At 34.6% G+C, this 19,711-nt stretch overlaps 2 protein-coding genes and 2 pseudogenes across 2 annotated transcripts; 1 reads left to right on the forward strand and 3 right to left on the reverse strand.

Moving 5' to 3' along the window:
• Window positions 1-2,261, forward strand: LOC133316645 (heat shock cognate 70 kDa protein 2-like). Its single transcript, XM_061518427.1, has 2 exons — window positions 1-217; window positions 439-2,261. The coding sequence occupies exons 1-2, from the start codon at window positions 1-3 to the stop codon at window positions 2,259-2,261; spliced, it is 2,040 nt and encodes a 679-aa protein (XP_061374411.1).
• A 4,000-nt stretch (window positions 2,262-6,261) lies between these two features.
• Window positions 6,262-10,596, reverse strand: LOC133316659 (heat shock cognate 70 kDa protein-like; annotated as a pseudogene).
• Window positions 10,597-13,723: 3,127 nt separating this feature from the next.
• On the reverse strand, window positions 13,724-14,496 carry LOC133316646 (putative WUSCHEL-related homeobox 10). Its single transcript, XM_061518429.1, has 2 exons — window positions 14,295-14,496; window positions 13,724-14,100 (listed from the first exon to the last, which is right to left on the reverse strand). Exons 1-2 carry the CDS (start codon window positions 14,494-14,496, stop codon window positions 13,724-13,726), a joined length of 579 nt encoding a protein of 192 aa, XP_061374413.1.
• Window positions 14,497-17,416: 2,920 nt separating this feature from the next.
• LOC133316647 (heat shock cognate 70 kDa protein-like) lies at window positions 17,417-18,982 on the reverse strand (annotated as a pseudogene).
• Window positions 18,983-19,711: the final 729 nt, after the last annotated feature.

A 19,711-nucleotide genomic window follows, 5' to 3' on the forward strand; every position in this document is an offset into this window, starting at 1 on the left:
ATGGCAACAACAAATGGTGAGAGAGTGGCAATAGGAATCGATCTAGGCACAACCTACTCATGCGTTGCTGTGTGGCGCCACGATCGAGTGGAGATCATCGTCAACGATCAAGGCAACCGAATAACACCATCTTGCGTTGCCTTCACTCCCACCCAAAAGATGATTGGTGAAGCTGCTCAGAACCAGGCTGCTACCAACCCTGTCAACACTGTCTTTGGTCAAATTTCTAAACCCATTTTTCTTATGCTCAAAGTCTTTCTGCTTCATTATTGCATGCACCTGGAAACTATATATATATGACATATATATAAGTTTGTGCTATTTCAGAAAAAAAACACGATTGTCATTTACTTTGGTTCTTCTTGTTTTTTCAAATATTGTGCACATAGCTGTTCATTGTACTACAACTGATAAACGGGACTTGTTATATTTTTGCAGATGCAAAGCGGTTAATTGGAAAGAGATTTAGTGACCCCACGGTTCAGAGTGATATGAAGTTATGGCCATTCAAAGTTATTGCAGGTGTTAATGACAGGCCCATGATTGTTGTTAATTACAATGGTGAGGAAAAACATTTTTCTGCTGAGGAAATTTCATCCATGGTCTTGACAAAGATGCGTGAGATTGCAGAGGCTTTTCTTGGATCAATGGTGACAGATGTTGTTGTGACTGTGCCTGCTTACTTTGATAACTTTCAACGTCAAGCTACCAGAGATGCTGGTGCTATTGCTGGCCTCAATGTTATTCGAATAATTAATGAGCCTACTGCTGCAGCAATTGCATATGGCCAGCTTCACACTAAAGATTATAGTCTGGGAAGTAAAAATGTTTTCATCTTCGATCTTGGTGGTGGTACTCTGGATGTGTCTCTTCTCACAATTAAGAATGATGATATCCAAGTTAGGGCCATTGATGGAGACACTCACCTTGGTGGAGAGGACTTTGACAAGAGAATGATGAACTATTGTGTGAATGAGTTCGAGAGAAAGAACCAAATGGACATTACTGGAAACCCAAGAGCCCTTAGGAGGTTGAGGACTGCTTGTGAGAAAGCAAAGAGGACACTCTCTTCCACTACGGAGACCACTATTGAATTAGATTGTTTATATCAGGGTATTGATTTCTACTCATCAATCACTCGTGCAAAGTTTGAGGAACTCAACAGGGACCAGTTTGACAAGTGTATGGAGCATGTGGAGAAGTGTCTGAAAGATTCTAAGATGGAAAAGAGCAGGGTTGATGATGTTGTCCTTGTAGGTGGCTCTACAAGGATTCCAAAAGTGCAGCAGCTATTGAGGGACTTCTTTGATGGAAAGGATCTATGCATGAGCATCAATGCTGATGAGGCTGTTGCTTATGGTGCTGCTGTCCAGGCTTTTAGATTGAGTAGTAGTGAGTTCAATGAGAAGGTTAATCATGTGTGTGAAGTCACTCCTCTGTCCCTTGGGGTGAAAATAAATGGAGGTATCATGAAAGTAATGATACCTAGGAATACTATCTTTCCTACAAAGATGGAACATGTATTCACCACACATTTTGATAACCAAATCATTATATTGATTCATGTTTACGAGGGCGAGAGGCAAATAACTAGTGGCAACAACTTGCTAGGTGAATTTGAGCTGGAAATACCTCCAGCTCCTCGGGGTGTTCCTCAAATCAATGTCAGCTTTCAAATTGATGATGATGGTATCCTACACGTCTCTGCCACGGAAAAATTAAATGGAATAAACAAGAAGGTTGTGATAATAAATGACAAGGGAAGGCTTTCAATGGAAGAAATTAAGAGGATGATCAGAGAAGCTGAGAAGTACAAGGCTGGAGATGAGGAGTACCTGAAGAAGGTAAAAGCAAGGAATGCATTGGAGAAGTATGCATACAACATGAGGAATGCTATAAATAATAAGGAGATTAGTTTGAAGCTTTCCCAACAAGACAAGAAAAGGATCAACAGTGCAATTGATATGGCCTTAGGATGGCTTGAAGTCAATGTGGTTGCAGAACAAGAAGATTTTGACAAGATAAGGAGTGTTCTTTCGAGTGTCTTTGATCCAATTATTATGAAGATGATAAAGGATGAGGATGATGATGGTGTGCCCCCTGGTGGTACTGTTGTTGCTGGCTCTGATATGAATAATAAAAAGAATCGCTTGTTATCAATATTGGGAAAATTTGCTTTCGAGGCAGTAATTTCAGCTGTTACAGGTAATATCACTGGGTTGGTTTCTTCTGTAATTCAAGCTATTATTCAAACTATTTAAAGCTTAATAAAATGTCAATAGAGAGAAAATTGTACCGTGAGTTGAATTGGGTCTTACTTTGGGGGGAGAATAACTTGTTATCAAAGCGTTCAAGGTGACAAAGATAAAATGTAACAGCTGATATAGAGTGCTCAAACTCTCAAAACACTTTTTCTGGTCTGGCTCAAGGTCTAATCAATACTAGGAGGTGCATGAGGTAAAACTATTGTACATATGAATATAGAACCCTAGGTTATTAGAAAAGTGGAACTTAGTTTCTAAGTAGTTGTAGGCTGTAGCTAATATAACATTTAAGTTAACACAAACTGTTCTATGACTAAGTTGGCACATTTTTTTTTCTTATATATTATTATATGTTTTCCTTGAAATAGTATAATCACATCTTTCTACTTTTCTAAACTTATTTTACATCACTTTGGGAAAAATATATTAAAATACAATGCACACTTCATCCAGAGTGAAGTAATCTTTGCGGACATAACCATTTTATAAACCAAGGGATGGATCTTTTATTGATACCAATTACAGACTTCAATTTTATTTAAATATATTTTTATTAATGAACAAAACAAGTGGTAAATATGGCCTATTTTTTCGATTTACAAATAATAATTTTGTTGTTGTTGAAGTTAAGGTAATTGGTAATCAAAATAAAGTTGAAGACCTTAATTAGTAAGTTTAAAAGTTAAAAACCTTAATTGGTTATACCACAATAAGTTAAGATCCTTCTACAACACTTTCATCCTTGAGCCAAATAATACCAAGCTAAAGTTTATTTATCCTTTAGATCCACCTAGGTTGTTAAAATATTCACAGCATCATTTAAAATGTCTTGCTGTCAAAAATACATATATGGTCTGGTTAATGACATGCATAGACATAAAGAAAAGTAGTGGCTAGTCACCTTCTCTTGGAAGGTAATCAAGGGTCCCTATGCCCCGCCAAGTTGTTCAATTAGCTTTGTTTCTTTTTCTTTCTCGTGCTTCAGCCCTTCAATGTTGAAGAAATAAAGCGTGTGGAAATTCAAGCTTCCGATTCAGCCATAACTAAGATCAAATTAGAAAATTCAAATAAGAAACACATCAACTTATTGAAAACTAATAAGTAATAACTTTTGGCACCACAGTAACATGAGCTGGATTCGGGCCCAGAGCCCAAGGCCGAAAGGTTATCATCCGGGCCTTAGAGGTTTATAAGCTCAATAGGACCCGAAATTCAAACTTGCAGAAAACTCCAACATGTAACAGAGATTCAAGTCTTTAAAGGAAATAATAAAAAATTCATAATTAATTTAAAAAGAATTTTAAAAAATTAAAATAATTAAAATACTTTTTTACATTCTTAGAAGCATAATATCTTCAAAAAATTAAATTACTGTAAAGAGGGCATATTATAAATTTAATATATAAGGATGAATTGGTGAAAATGTTGATAAACCACTACAATAATTCTCTAAGAAAACAAGCCAAAATTTGCTTTAAAAAATAGTTCTACTCGTTGATATAAAGATTCTAAGTAAAAGAGATTTTAAAATTTATTTATATTTGCGTTGATCTCAGTCAACTTGTAACATCCCCGTCTTGAGCTGGTTCAATTAACATCCTATGGTACTAAAACATGCATAAGCGGAAGACTTAACTTATAATCTTGCATTAGCTTACAAAAATACGAGCTAACTTTTTTCCTTCTTTTCTTTATTTCTTGTCGCATAATATATAGCATTATATCCTTTCTTTCTTATCCATCATAGTTCCTTTTCTAAACATTCATCTTTCATTAGTGACCATACACAATGGCCCTTGACCATCCGAATATGACAACCAGTATCAATCCAAACAGAGTCTAAAATCGGACAGCGTAACGACTGTAAACCGAACAAATGGGGATTAAATCCCACTCTCATAATCCATACCTGATATCATCTTAAACATATCATATAATCATATCTTGTCCAACATCGGACCTAATGCCCATCCATGGGCGCATGAATAATTGGCTCTGTGCAATAAAGTCTAACAACATACATGACTCAACACATGCACATATTTGAATACTACATTATCATATAACATGCCTGAGTACACCAATGTACGTGCATCAAAATAGGAAACATGCACAAAACATATATAGTATAATGGATCCGACATCATGATCCCAACTTGAATAAAACACGAATAAGCAATAATACATGTCCTCCAGAATAATGGCGGCATAATGCTACCCAAAGATCATGTCTCTACACAGTGATGATGAATCATCCAGAATACACATCTCCATTACGACATCTCTAGCCACGGGTCATATCCTTGCCCTGTGAAGGCTCACCTGCAATCTGTACACTTGAAATGATGTCCCCAAACGGGGTGAGATAACAAATCTCAATAAGCTCCAGGTTTATAGAGAATTCTCCATACCCTGGTTCCACTCCTGCATGAAAGTCAGATACAGAGTATACCAATGCAACATATAACAGATATCATAACAGAACAAAGCACTTATACATATCTTATCAGAGACGTACACAGTCATTCCCAAGGGAGGACCCCAAGCGAAAATCAACGCACGTGTTCCCAAGGGAGGACCCCAAGCGGAACCAGAACATATCAGAGGCGTACACCGTCAATCTCAGGGGAACCCCAAGAAGACATCCGTGTACCATGCAATCAATACAGAAATCATATCAGAACAAGTCATATCATGTTATCGAATAACTCTATATGAATGCATCTATACAAAGCATCAAAACAATCATACAATCCAACCATAGTTCACTAACTATGATGGAGCACTCAAGCATAAAAAGACTCCTTAAACATAGAGCTTACCTTATAGAAGCTTTACCAAATGCTTACTTATTTAGCAAGAAAGAGCTTACCTTATAGAAGCTTTACCAAATGCTTACTTATTTAGCAAGAAAGCTAAAACTCCCCTTCCAATCTTTGATCCACAATCACAGAGTCTCTAGATATAGACCTTGAATGGCTTCAATATAACCAATGCTTCAAGTTTCAAGCTTCAAATCATTCAAAATCATCAAAACTTCTTCACTTTGTGAACAGTAACTCGAGCTACATAAGAGGAAAGATCTCTCACTCCAATACTTCCCAACTAGAAATGGTGGGTGGGTTTTGATCCTTAGAGGCAAAGGAACAAATTCCATGTTAAGTGTTTCTTGATTTGATGAATGGAAATAGATGGAAATGGAGAAGGAATGAAACAAACCCAAACCCTAGAGAGGAGGGGATGGTCACGGTTTCTATTGGAGGAAGAAAGGAGAAGATGAATTTTGATGTTATGCCTTCTCTCTCCTTGCCATGTCACTTAAGTGAGTGAGCATTTGAGTTGACTTTAACTTCCACTCTATTCTACATAACATTTCTAACTTAAACCAATAATAACTTAACCCCAAAAACATAATTTAATAATTATGCCATAATTTACATAATTTCCTCCTTTCAGAGTTTTTTTCGGTAATTTTCATAGCAACACTTTACCCGGCAGAATTTTACTTTTCATATTTTTTTTTTCTCGAAAGGTGTCAGAATGCTCTAAATCATAAGTTTATATTAATTTTACCATTCTTATTACCAAAATAATCCTTTTTCATATTATCATATTAATTATATGATTTACTTGTCATAAATATCAATTAAATCACTTTATAGTGTGGATTTTTGCATAACTGCTGTAGTGCTATAGTACATTCCCATATTCACTTGATTCTTGTACTCTTGACTTATTATTGCTTGCCTTGCCTATGCGGGTTGTTATACAACCTATGGAAGAACTGGTCAGTAGATGTCTCAAGTCTAGCACAAGCGTTGACCTCGATCATCATACGGAAAAACAAGGCAAGAGACAACAAAAGGAATTGTATTAATAATCTGCACATCAATATCACTAGCATTGATGCATTATTATTCTTTTTATATATTAAATAACTTTTGTTAGCATCCTCTTTTGTTACAGTCTTACAATCTCTTGAAATTTGAAAGTGTGTTTCCTCTAACATTCTTCTTTGCTACGTTAAACAGAAAATCACTCGCAAATACAACTCTATTTGGTGAGAGATTCGCTTTTGTAGTTGCTCGCTGATTTGTGCAAGGACTTGTGGCTTTCTCACCCTTTTGAATATATGGTTTTTCATTTCCTATGAAAAAATTTGCTACACCTACTATCTTGTCATATTGTTAATTTCTTTCTTGTGAAGAGATAACAAAGATTAAGCGTGGGACCTACAACCAAAGACCCATTAATTAATTAATCAATTACTTTGATGATCTGTATTAGTTTCTTTGTAGTTAACTAGTTACAAAATTTGATCTTCATATGAGCAGATTTAAAGGACAAGTCCTAAATGATCAACCTAACCACATTACTAAATTCATACCCCGTAAATCACACCATAAGCATTTATATATACTACTTCCTAACTAATGGATTTGAATATTTTATTGAAGGCCCATCAAAATAATGGAACCCAATAAAATAACAATGAATAACAGCAACATATCTCTATTAATCCAAAGTTCACCGGAGACAATCTCTGTTACAGATTAACAATAAACAAGGACAAATACCCAAAGACTCTAGAATATGTATTATTGAATTCAACAGCAAAACGAAATGCAGAAACAAAAATAACAATGGAAAATACAACTAAAACAGATAACCAAAAGATCTCACTCAGACTCCAAGGCCAACATACCTAGGCCTCAAAAAGATCCCCAGACATATCCATATTCACCAATTACTCAATTCATACCCTATAAACCACACCTTAACATCTATATATATATATATATTACTTTCTAACTAATAAGCTTGGATACATTATTGAAGGCCCATCAATATTTTATGTTTAGTTTGAATTAATATTAATTGCGCCAACAATTGCAGAATTAACCAACCCATTGATATCACCTGTAACAGCTGAAATTACTGCCTGGAAAGCATATTGTGCCAATATTGATAACAAGGGATTCTTTTTCTTTTTCTTTTTCTTATTCATACCAGAGCCAGCAACAACAGTACCACCAGGGGGCACACCATCATCCTCCTCATCCTTTATCATCATCACAATAATTGGATCAAAGACACTCGAAAGAGCACTCCTTATCTTGTCAAAATCTTCTTGTTCTGCAACCTCATTGACTGAGAGCCAATTTAAGGCCAGATCAATTGCATTGTTGATCCTTTTCTTGTCTAGTTGGGAAAGCTTCAAACTAATCTCCTTATCATTTACAGCATCCCTCATGTTGTATGCATACCTCTCCAATGCATTCCTTGCTTGTACCTTCTTCCTGTACCTTTCATCTCCAGCCTTGTACTTCTCAGCTTCTGTGATCTTCCTCTTAATTTCTTCCTTTGGAAGCCTTTCCTTGTCATTTATTATGGTAACCTTCTTATTTATTCCATTTAATTTTCCATGGCAGAGACATGCAAGATACCTTCATCATCAATTTGAAAGCAAACACGGATTTGAGGAACAGCCCGAGGAGCTGGAGGAATTTCTAGCACAAATTTACCTAGCAAGTTGTTGTCCTTAGCTGCTTGCCTCTCACCCTCGTAAACATCAATCGGTATTTCGGTTTGGTTATCACAAGCTGTGGTGAATACACCTTCCATCTTTGTAGGAATGATAGTATTCCTAGGTATTATTATTTTCATGATACCTCCTTCTTCTCATCATTGAACTCACTACTACTCAATCTAAAAGCAAGAACAGCAGCACCATAAGCAACAGCCTCATCAGCATTGATGCGCTTGCATAGATCTTTTCCATCAAAGAAGTCCCTTAATAGCTGCTGCACTTTGGGAATCCTAGTAGAGCTACCTACGAGGACAACATCATCAACACTGCTCTTTTCCATCTTGGAATCTTTCAGACACTTCTCCACATGCTCCATACACTTGTCAAAGTGGTCCTTGTTGAGTTCCTCAAACTTTTCACGAGTGATTGATGAGAAGAAATCAATACCCTCATATAAACAATCTACTTCAATGATGGTCTCCTTATTGGAAGAGAGTGTCCTCTTTGCTTTCTCACAAGCAGTCCTCAACCTCCTAAGGGATCTTGGGTTTCCAGTAATGTCCATTTTGTCGTTCTTTCTCATGAACTCCTCCACACAATAGTTCACCATTCTGTTGTCAAAGTCCTCTCCACCGAGGTGAGTGTCTCCATCAATGGCCTTAACTTGGATATCATCATTCTCAATTGTGAGAAGAGAGACATCCAACGTACCACCACCAAGATCGAAGATGAAAACATTCCTCCTTCCGAGACTATAATCTTTAGTGTGAAGCTGGCCATATGCAATTGCTGCAGCAGTAGGCTCATTGATTATTCGAATAACATTGAGGCCAGCAATAGCACCAGCATCTCTGGTAGCTTGACGCTGAGAGTTATTAAAGTAAGCAGGCACAGTGACAACGACATTTTTCACTATTGATCCAAGGAAAGCCTCCGCAATCTCACGCAACTTTGCCAACACCATGGATGAGATTTCCTCAGCAGAAAAATGCTTTTCCTCGCCATTGTAACTAACAACAATCATAGGCTTGTCATTAACACCAGCAATAACTTTGAATGGCCATAGCTTCGAATAAATCTTTAGTATACGCTGCTCTACCAAGATTCAGTGCATCTTATCAACGAGAGTAATACACATCAGAGGAGAGAGAAAAAATTTGACAGACAAAATAAAATAAAATTAGCTGACATGTAATATTTTTGTTATAGTGGGATGAACTGAATCTTTGATACAGCAGTAGTATCAAAGATTTATTCCATAGCTTCGTATCACTCTGAACCAACCGTGGGGTCGCTAAATCTCCTACCAATTAACCGTTTTGCATCTGCGAAATAATGAGTTCCATTCATCAGGCTAAAAAAATAAATAGAAACAAATGACAATATATCCATCATGTATGATATAATAACGGGCAAACTTTAATGAGTACCAATAACCTTAAGGCTTAGGTTTCTCAATCGTTTTATTTAATCCTTTATACTGTGTTTATTTATTTAATCCTATACACCAGAAAAATGTGTGTCACTCTTTTTTTTTTTTTCAATTTTTTTTTTAAATAGATGGGTCTCACACTTAATATACCTATGACATGAGATTAAGATTTTCTTATAACATCAAGATTTATTTTCCCTTATTTAATCCATTTATTTCCAATATATTACTTTATTTTTTATACTTGAATTCTCAAAAAAATGTCTCTCAAATTATGAATTGGAGTATTCATGGAATTACTAATCAAGAGTGGGTAAGTCTTAATTCCATAACATGAGTTTGATGCAACCTATAAATCGGAATAGCAACCCCCATTTTCAAATTCTTGACTCAATCAATTATCTGGTTGACACATGCAAATCAATTATATTGGCTCTAATACCACCTTTACTTGGTTAGGGGAGCCCTGAAAAAGGAAACTAACAGCCATACATCAATAGAGAAGCAGTAACTCATAATATAAGTGAACCTACTGACACTTGAATTTTCAATACTCTCAATATGAAAATCAATAGAGAAAGTGTGATTTTCCATCTTCTAGTAATTAACATGTCATGATACTGAATATTTTATATAAAGGGAATAGGGGATTCCTAAATCTTTTGCAGAGGAGGATACCTTCATAAAGGGATTAAATGACAAAATTGAACTGAAACTACATTCAACTTAAAACTATAATATTCTATATAAATGAATCTTTTTAGACTTATATGACCCGTATTAGATTTATGTTTAATTTTTTCAGAGATATTTCAATCGGTTCATCGTTTCACGACTAGTTTGATTCGGGACGGGTTCCGGAATTAAGACTTTAAATTCCTTTCAAAGACGGTATTGAGGAGGATCGAACACATACTCTCACCCACGCCTGCTCAGTTCTCTAGCATCAACTGAGCTACCATTATTTGGTAGATTTATGTTTAATTAATATGAGATTTCATACCACTCACATATATGTGAATATTTCCAACACAAAATGATAAATAGAAGTTGCATGAGCAAAATAAATTAAGTTTTACCGAAGACAGTGTCGGTTGGGTTAGTAGCAGCATGATCCTTAGACGCATCACCAATCATCCTATGGGTGTCAGTGAAGGAAACATAAGAGGGTGTTGTTCTATTTCCTTGATCGTTAACAATGATCTCCACCCGATTGTTCAGCCACACTGCAACGCACGAGTAGGTCGTTCCTAGATCGATTCCTATAGCTAGTTCCTCACCTTTTGTTGCCATTCTCTCTTGCAATTCAATGAAGTTTGGAAAAGCAAGAAACTTGCACTAACGAAGGAGAGTCAAGCTTGGAAATTAAGAACTCAAGTTACAACCAGGAAGCTACATAAATAGACAAAATGAGAGATAAAATATGGAAAGTTAAATAAATTTTTTATAATGAATTAAATGATTTTTCCATTTCTATAAATTTTCTTTGGTTCTTTTAAATTATATTACCTGATTATCCAAAAAAATATTGACTTTTTTATTCCTTAAAATAAATATCTTTTCTTTATGCTCCTTATTATTAATTTTCTTATGTAGGGTAAATAATCATTATTGCATAATGATATGAAAACTTTCAGCTATTATTTCGCCTAAAATAATTTCTTTTAAATATTATTTACTTAAACCTAAGATATATATATGGGTTTTCATTTTATCCTTTAACATAACATAACAAACTTTTCTACACTCACAAAATTTTGTGGGGCCCACACTTTTTAAAATAAAAAAATAAATAAAAATTAAGGCACGCAAAACGAATCTCTATAACATTACACAATCACTTTTCCTATCACATAACTCTTATAAAACCCTATATATATATATATATATATATATATATATAGAGAGAGAGGGAAGATATTTTGACTACCAAAAATTTTCACTGCTATCTTACTACCTATCTAATCATCATTGGATTAACATTTTCTCTCTCTTCAAAAACTTTTTAACATTCTCTCTCTTTGATCCAATGGTGATTTGACAGGTAGTAAGGTGGTAGTGAACATTTTTGGTAGTCAAAATATCCCCTCTCATGTATATATATATATATATATACCTCGTAAGTCGTAACAAGTAATTGTGTAGCTTCTGCTTCATGACAGATGATGAGGGCACTCTTAAAAAGTCTTGTTAGAATTTTCATTTCTTTTTTGTGGTACACATCTTGTTGGAATTTTTAGTTTGCTTGCCCAATATAATGTGCCAGCCATATGATGAATTGAACAATGGATATTTACTGTTGACACTTTCAAAACTGGCTAGTCAAGGTTTTTTTGGCACTAAGTGATGGGACGACCTAGCTATCACGTACTCTACAAGGTCGACAGGTCGTTCTTTCTCAGGAAACTGCAGAGTTTCTACACTAGTCTATACAAGTTTACAGACGGACAATTATGTATGTTTTAATTTACTCATTTTCATCTAACAACCACATATGTCTTGTTCATTGTTAACGATAAGGATTAGTATGTATGGTTGATATTGTAACTTGGAGATATCTTTAGTACTAACAATTTCAAAATTACAATTATTCTTACTTTATTTTATTTTTTATCATAAAATGGGATGCAATATCGTTTGATAATTGTTAGAAAAATTATATTTATATGTAATATGATATATTACCATTGTTGAAAATCGACAATCACACAAAATCGAGAAAACAGAAAAAGAGATAAGAGTAGAGAGATTGACACGATGATTTACCCTGGTTCACCCAATTAAGGCTACGTCCAGCTTGTCTGTACTATATTCTCCTCACCTCCACTCGTTACAAGTCACTCGGTTTACAAGGAAAATATAAATAGGATTAAAAAACCCTAACAGCAGCTATTTATGGGCCCAAGCCCAAACTGCTAAGAAAATTACAATAAAACAGAGGCTCACAATAGTACCTAGCCTCTACGGGCCTGGGGGCACTGTCCCCCGGACCCAGCCGGAGCGGCTCCCCCGGACCCTCGTCCGCTCACCTGGGAGCGGGACCCTAGTTGGCTTTCCTGCTGACCCCGATAATTAGGGCCTTCATCAGCATGCGAAGTATGAACCATACCCAATAACCATATCATTTGATGAAATTAATATCTTATATAATCACTAATATAGTCAATTTATTAAATAATAGGAAAAAGTTCATCAATGCCCTTGTGGTTTGCTTCAGAATCATTTATGCCCTTGTGGTTTTTTTCTATCACATATGCCACTGTGCTTTGTAAAAAATAAGAAACCATAGGGGTATATGTGATAAAAAAACATACCTTTTTACAAACCACAGGAGCATATGAGATGAGAAAAAAACCACAGAGGCATAAGTGATTTTGGAGTAAACCACAGAAACATTGGTGAACTTTTTCCTAAATAATATTGGGAAAAACTCAATTACTTACAATGCATCTTGGAAATTGTAAGTCTAATTAATGATAAAACTATACATATTGATGAAGCTTATAAAGGTATACCTGGACACTAATTAAGGAGGACAAGGGGCAGCCATGATGACCCTAATTTTTAAAAAATAAAAATAGTATTGTTCGGTGGTTGATTTTCTTTGCCTTTTTGTATTAGGCTGCATTTTTATGGATTCCTTAAGTATTTTTTTTGTACTTCTCAATCCAAATTTCAAAGAATTTATTATTTCTAATGATCCACATTTATCATAGGAATAAGACATAAGGAATGATTTCTTTCCCTTTGTTTATTATGGAGTTGAGACTGGCACAAAAAGGCCAATATCTTGCATTGACAAGGCTTAGGGTAGGATTAAAAAAGGTTAGGTAAGAAAATATTTTGGTGGGATTAAAGTGAGAGAAAGAGAAAAAAAGTTGAGGACAGAAGAGAGAAGTAAAAAAAAAATTGGTCAAGATATTAATGTTTTAGTGAAAGAACCATGGTAATTCTGGATTATATTAAAAAATTCATTATGATAGGATCAAAGTCAGATCGAATTATTGCGTTTCGGCTAATAAGAGTAAATACTAAATAGAAAAAGTTTACAGCTGTAATGTTAAGCGATTGATCCAACTATTGAATGAGAAACGCAATAAATAAGTCCAAATAGTATTATTCGAATTTCAAAAGAGTGAGCAATTCCAATATAGAAAGCATTTAAAAGAGCTGAGTAATTCCAATGTACAAATAAGTGGGACATTGAATGAGTTGTCTGTCACCATAAATGACTAACTTAGTTTTCTATTGATTTTTATTTCGATTTTTAAAAGAAATTATTATTTATTTAATTTTTTATTTTCAAATCCTTTCCCAACATTACAATTTGAAATTTAAAATTGAAATCCAAAATTTGAAATCAATTCAGAATTCGAATTTCAAAAAAGTGAGGAAATACACAGAAGAATTATCATTAAAAATCTTGTTCCTCTATGATTTCAACTTTCAAGGAATGAGAAAAAAATCGAAATGGAGAGTAAATGCGCATTTCCCCTTTTATTTCATTTGATAGCGGTTATCTCCTGATGTCAACTGGCCATTAGTGTTAACATTATTTGCAATAACCGCAATGGGCTGTTTTTTCTTGGACCGAGCACGCTTATTCTGGAACCAATTACAGACATTTTTCTCCGAAATATTTCCATGATTGGCGAGTTCCGCAGTAATCTCGTTTATCCTTTTCCTGTCTGGATTCGGTGTCACCTGCTTAAATATTTTCTCCATGATCTGAAGCTGCTCAGTTGTTGGAGTCCACCTCGGCTTCATGTTAAATATTCCCTTTGATGTGTCTCCTCCATACATATTTACCGGCTTAACCACCTCTGACGTCACTGAAAACACCACACCCATTTGTTTCAGTATATTTGTTACAACTGCCTCAGACCAGTGTAACAAACTCTTAACAAAAACAACCCTAACACATTCTAACCGTTTACAGTTACACGGTTAGAATGTAAACGGTTAGAATGGGTAACTTACTATAACAAAAAAATTTATTACGGTGAATAATAAGTGATAAAAAAATAAAATTGTGAAAAAAGATGAATGGAAGAAAATAGGGAATGACCCTGAGGAGGAGCTTGGCGAGCGGCACGGTGTGCCCTGTACTTCTCAGCGAGTTGTTCAGAGAGGGTTTCGTAAGCAGCAATTTGTATCCTCAGAGTCTCGATTTGTTTTTGGGTCATGGAGACATTCCCGCGCATCATCGTTGCTGCGTTGTTCGCGTTGTGGTTCGAATGCTGCTCCTGAAATCCCATGCCGTTCGACATCTCTTCAATATTTCAATTTTTTTTCATTACAAAAAAGAAAACACTACTTATCATGAGAAAACATGAATGAAAATAATGAACGAAGTTAAAATTAACAAAGAAGAAACCGTTCTTACCGATGGGGGCTTCTGTTAGCACTTAGCAAGCAACAACTAGATGCTGTGTCCGCTACGTAAGATTATCAAGGAGATGGTTAGGGCTTGTTATAGTCCAAACTCCACAGGAATGTTCTTGTCCAAGACAATATATATATATATATATATATATATATATATATATATATATATATTACGGATGATTTCATTGCATGATAGTACCAAACCTCGAAATCTAGCTACTTTCTTTTTATCATTATGAAATTTTTTACATCATATTTCAAACAAAGACAACGTTGTTGTTTATAAAAATAAATCTTTTTATTTTAAGATATTATTTTTAATTTGAAAATACAAATTAAATTGTCCCATCAAATTTGGAAATCAAATTTAATTATGAAATTAAACTTTGTTTCCTTTCTTACCACTAATAATAACAATAGCGCTCTCTCATTCTTACCTTTAATTACTCCCTATTTCGAGCTCCCTCACACTTAAAACTAACTTAGAAATTCGAGGAGAGACTAAGAACTTATTAGTCATTTAAAATAGTTTGATTGTCTTATGGTCAGATTTAATCTTGAGAAATTAAACTTGATTATAAGAATGATTGACTGTGATTGTATAATTTTTTTTCCTTTCTTAATTTGATTGTCTCGTTGTCACTTAATTATGGAAGGTTAAATTAAACTCTCATGGTCAAACTTAATTATAAAAAATGAGTTGGAATGAATGATTATAAATGTGAATGATTCTATAAGTTATTAGCAAGAGGAAATCTTTTCTTATATATTGATAAATGTAATATGAATCAAAAAATGAAAAAAAAATTAAAATAAAGCCTTCATTCATTGTAATTAGGGATGAAAGTGGGTTGGGTTGGGCCAAGCTTTGCCCCAAAAAGCTCAAGCCTACATCACAAAATTTTAATTTGGCCTGACCCAAACCTAGTACGAGTCTAACTGTTAGCTTGACTTGACCCGTTTATAAAAAAATAAATGACCTGGCCTAGCCCGTTAACCTGTTAATTTTAACTTCCAAGCAGAACTATGAATCAACTTTATAAAATGCTCAAATTCTGTTGCTAAACCAAAAATCATAATTTCAACATCCAAATAGAATCATGAATCACAACAAAACTCATACAAACTGCATTTAAGTCAATTTCAAAAGCAAAATGTTCAACTAAATAACATATATTTCATCATATCTAACAAACAAATCCATACTATGTAAATTAAAATAACCACATGAATTGAACAAACACATCATGATGCTCATAGTAAGTATAATATCTCTCAAAAATCTTTTAATATATTCATATGCATAATCTAACATGCTGAAATATTGGTTCCTCCTACATAAGAAATAAAGTCAGATTTCTATTAAAATATAATCGAATATAATTAAATTATAAATAATTGCAATTGATTAAATTTATATCTTTTGTTTTTTCTTCAAGTCAAATTTATTTTATTTTATTTAAAATAAATAGTACAATATAAGCCGGCATGTAGGCTTATAGGCCAGGCCTTGGGAAAGTGAGTCTACGGTCTTTTTATTAAACAAACTTTTTCAAGGCCCAAGTCTGACCTATTTTACGAAATATACTAGGCCAGTTCTGGCCTGACGTAGGCCCCTATAGGCCGGCCCGGTCCAGTTTCACCCCTAATTGTAACAATTTGATGACAATATTAGTTGCACTGAAGTATGGGCCTGACCCATCCCACCTATCCAAGTTTAAGATTCAAGTCGTTTTTACCTTGTTAGTCACGAACACTTAAAAAACAATTTCAATGAAACTAAAATTTACTTTTAAAATATAATTTTTCAATTAACAATCTTAATACATAAGACATGAAATGTTATATCTGCACACGTTATGAGAGGAAAGATTACCCCGAACAGTATTTTGAAAAATAGTTCGATTCTTTAGTTCCACCATGATACAGACAGAGGCTGGTTGCATAATTTATCTACTATACTTACATTACCATGATCAGATTATCCTTTTGGCCAAATAAATTTGCACCTACATTCCAAGATCTAATTTCTCTGGCATTTTTTTACCAAAAGGATGGTGACAATTCTTAACAGGCTTTAATCGAAAAAGAACTTAATCAGAATATGTAGCAGCAAGATATGGGAAGATTATCTATTCTTTTAAAAGAAGTAACTTATATCCTTCTGGTAACTATATTAAAGTTGTATTTTTTCTCTCTCTGAGACTATTTGCTGACAAGAAAAGTGAAAAAGGTACAATTTTAATATTATAACTATATACTAGTCTTAATACACATACCTATAAATTGCTAAAAGGGCATACACTTACTTAAAAAGACAAACTTTTAACCCGCAAGATATTTGTAGCTTCATGAGACTATGCCCTCTGGTGTCAGTGAATTATAGACTGTCTTTATTGTTTTCCTAAATAAGCAGCAGAATTCCAGAAAAATATATGCACATTTTCATCTCATGCATCATCCCGAAAATAAAAGGAAGAATGAGCTAAATGAGTGCACATACCATCCCAAGATAGAGATTAAAAGGTATACAATTGTATCAGAAGACTGCAATTTTTATAAAAATGAGATAATACCTCACAGCACTGTGCTGCTAAACTATGATTTTCTTTTACCTTCCAACCAGTATGCAGTGCAAAAGCAAATAAAATAGTTAATGGAATTGCAAGATAGTATGATCCCAGAGCCTAGAGTGACAACTACTACATTCCAATTGATTTATGTACTTGGTGGTAATATAAATTGGGGGGGGGGGGGGGGGTCATAACCCCAATTATAGCATATTTTAATGAACATATATAATCAAGGAACTCTAATTGCAGCACCAACTTTCTGTTTGTCTTGAGGTAAAATCTTGGCACTAACAAAGGAATCCTCCAATTTTTTCTCCATCATGTAAACATATTCATCCAAAGCATTCATTGCTTTAACCTTATTCTTAAACTTAATATCTTCAGCCTTGTAAATCTACGCTTCCATCAACATTCTCTCGACTTCTTCAGTTGAAAGTCTTCCTTTTTGATTTGTTATAGTAATCTCTCTCGTGTTCCCAGTTTTTCTTTCTTTAGCAGAAACAGTTAGGATACCATTTTCGTCTATAGTAAAACATACATCGAAAGGATAGCCACGACCCACGAGGAGCAGGAGGAAAGCCATAAAGACGAAAAGAACCCAACAAATTGTTGTCACTGGCTCTTGTCCTCTCTCCCTCGTAAACCTGAATCAATACCTTGGATTGGTTATCTTCAACTGTTACATATTCTCGTGTCTTCTTCACAGGAATAGTAGTTCTCAACCTCCTAAGGGCTTTTGGGTTTCCACTAATGTCCACTTTCTTCTTCCTACTAAATTCCTGTACAAAATGGTTCACCATTCTGTTATCAAAATCCTCTCCTCCTAGGTGAGTGTCTCCAGCAGTGGCCTTAACTTCAAAGGTATCATCCTTAATCGAGAGAAGAGATACGTCAAAAGTCCCACCACCGAGATCAAAGATGAAAACATTTCGCTTTCCAATTATATTAGCTCTCTTCTGAAGGCCATATGCAAGAGCTGCAGCAGTTGGTTCATTGATTATCCGAATAACATTGAGGCCAGCAATGGCACCAGCATCTTTGGTAGCTTGACGCTGAGAGTCATTAAAATAAGCAGGCACAGTAACAACAGCATTCTTTACCGGTGACTCCAAAAACGTCTCCGCAATCTCCCTCATCTTTGTGAGGATCATAGATGAGATTTCCTCTGCAGCAAGTTGCTTTTCCTCATCCTTGTAGTTAACAAGGATGATGGGTCTGTCATCAGTACCAGCAACCACCTTGAATGGCCACAGCTGAATATCATTCTGAATAATGGAATCACTATATTTCCTTCCAATTAGCCTCTTTGCATCTGAAAAAATAAAAATGATAGTTACGTGTTAATTTCTGCAGATAAATAATGTCCATCATTAATATGTTTAAGTTTTTGAGTTGAAATAATTTCTAAGTATTATCGAGCCAAAAAAAAATTATAAAATGAGTCCGTGCAATATTCATTCTCCAAGTTTAAAAGGCTCGTGGCTCGTGGGTGAAGGATGTGTAAGAGAGATATAATATAAACTATGCCAATTGGTTTATTATAAAGATATTAACAAACTAAAGAAGATCATTTACTGAAGACAGTGTTGGATGGGTTGGTGGCAGCCTGATTTTTAGCAGGGTCACCAATCAACCTGTGTGTGTTGGTGAAAGCAACACAAGAAGGAGTGGTTCTGTTGTCTTGTTCATTGTGTATGATCTCCGCTCGATCATTTTGCTCCTGCCATACTGCAACACATGAGTAAGTCGTGCCTAGGTCAATTCCTACAGCAACTCCCTCATGGTTTTTGGCCATTCTATTTCGAGTGAACGAAGACTTCTCTACAGAAAATTTTGTTCAGGCTTTGGAACACATATCATTATTGAATATCCTGGGTTGGTTTTTATATCCGGAGAAATATGAAAACTATAGCTAAATGTGCCCACGTTAATACTTACCACAGTTACATGCATGTACGTGTATCTTGATTCCATAAAATGAATTTATGATTTCCTATGAGAAGTCACCACCTAATTAATTATAGCCCCTTCGTCATTCGTGCATATTTAGTACATCTGTATTGGCAATTGGTAAACAAAAAGACTGAGAGCCTACTGAATTGATGAATCTGAATCTTCTCTGTGTAAAAAATATCTCATGTGATCGTGTTATTTGATCATAACTACTCATTGATAATGAGATAACAGATAAAAAAAAGTATGATTTTTAAATGAGCGGTTGTCATCGAATAATATGACCACCTTTTTCATATTAAAGGATCTTAATACTAAATTGATAGTGTGATTCTAAGTGTTAATTTAATAGTTTCGTGACTTCTCACTCTCTTCTCGTACTGCTGTAATCTACACATATATTGGGCTCCTTGGAAGGAGAATCGTTATATCCGACGTGAATTTCTATTGAAGAAAATAAATTTATTTTGAACTTTTCCTTTTTTAAAAATTTGTTCTCTGCTGCATGGCCTTAATTAAATAATTTTGGAAAAAGTGTATATCATTTTAAAGGATGTGAAGTTGTATCATT

The sequence above is a fragment of the Gastrolobium bilobum genome, unplaced genomic scaffold (assembly GCF_033153095.1).
Source record: "Gastrolobium bilobum isolate Gb01-03AN ecotype WA unplaced genomic scaffold, APGP_CSIRO_Gbil_v1 utg1827, whole genome shotgun sequence".
In the NCBI taxonomy this organism is placed as follows: Eukaryota; Viridiplantae; Streptophyta; class Magnoliopsida; order Fabales; family Fabaceae; genus Gastrolobium; species Gastrolobium bilobum.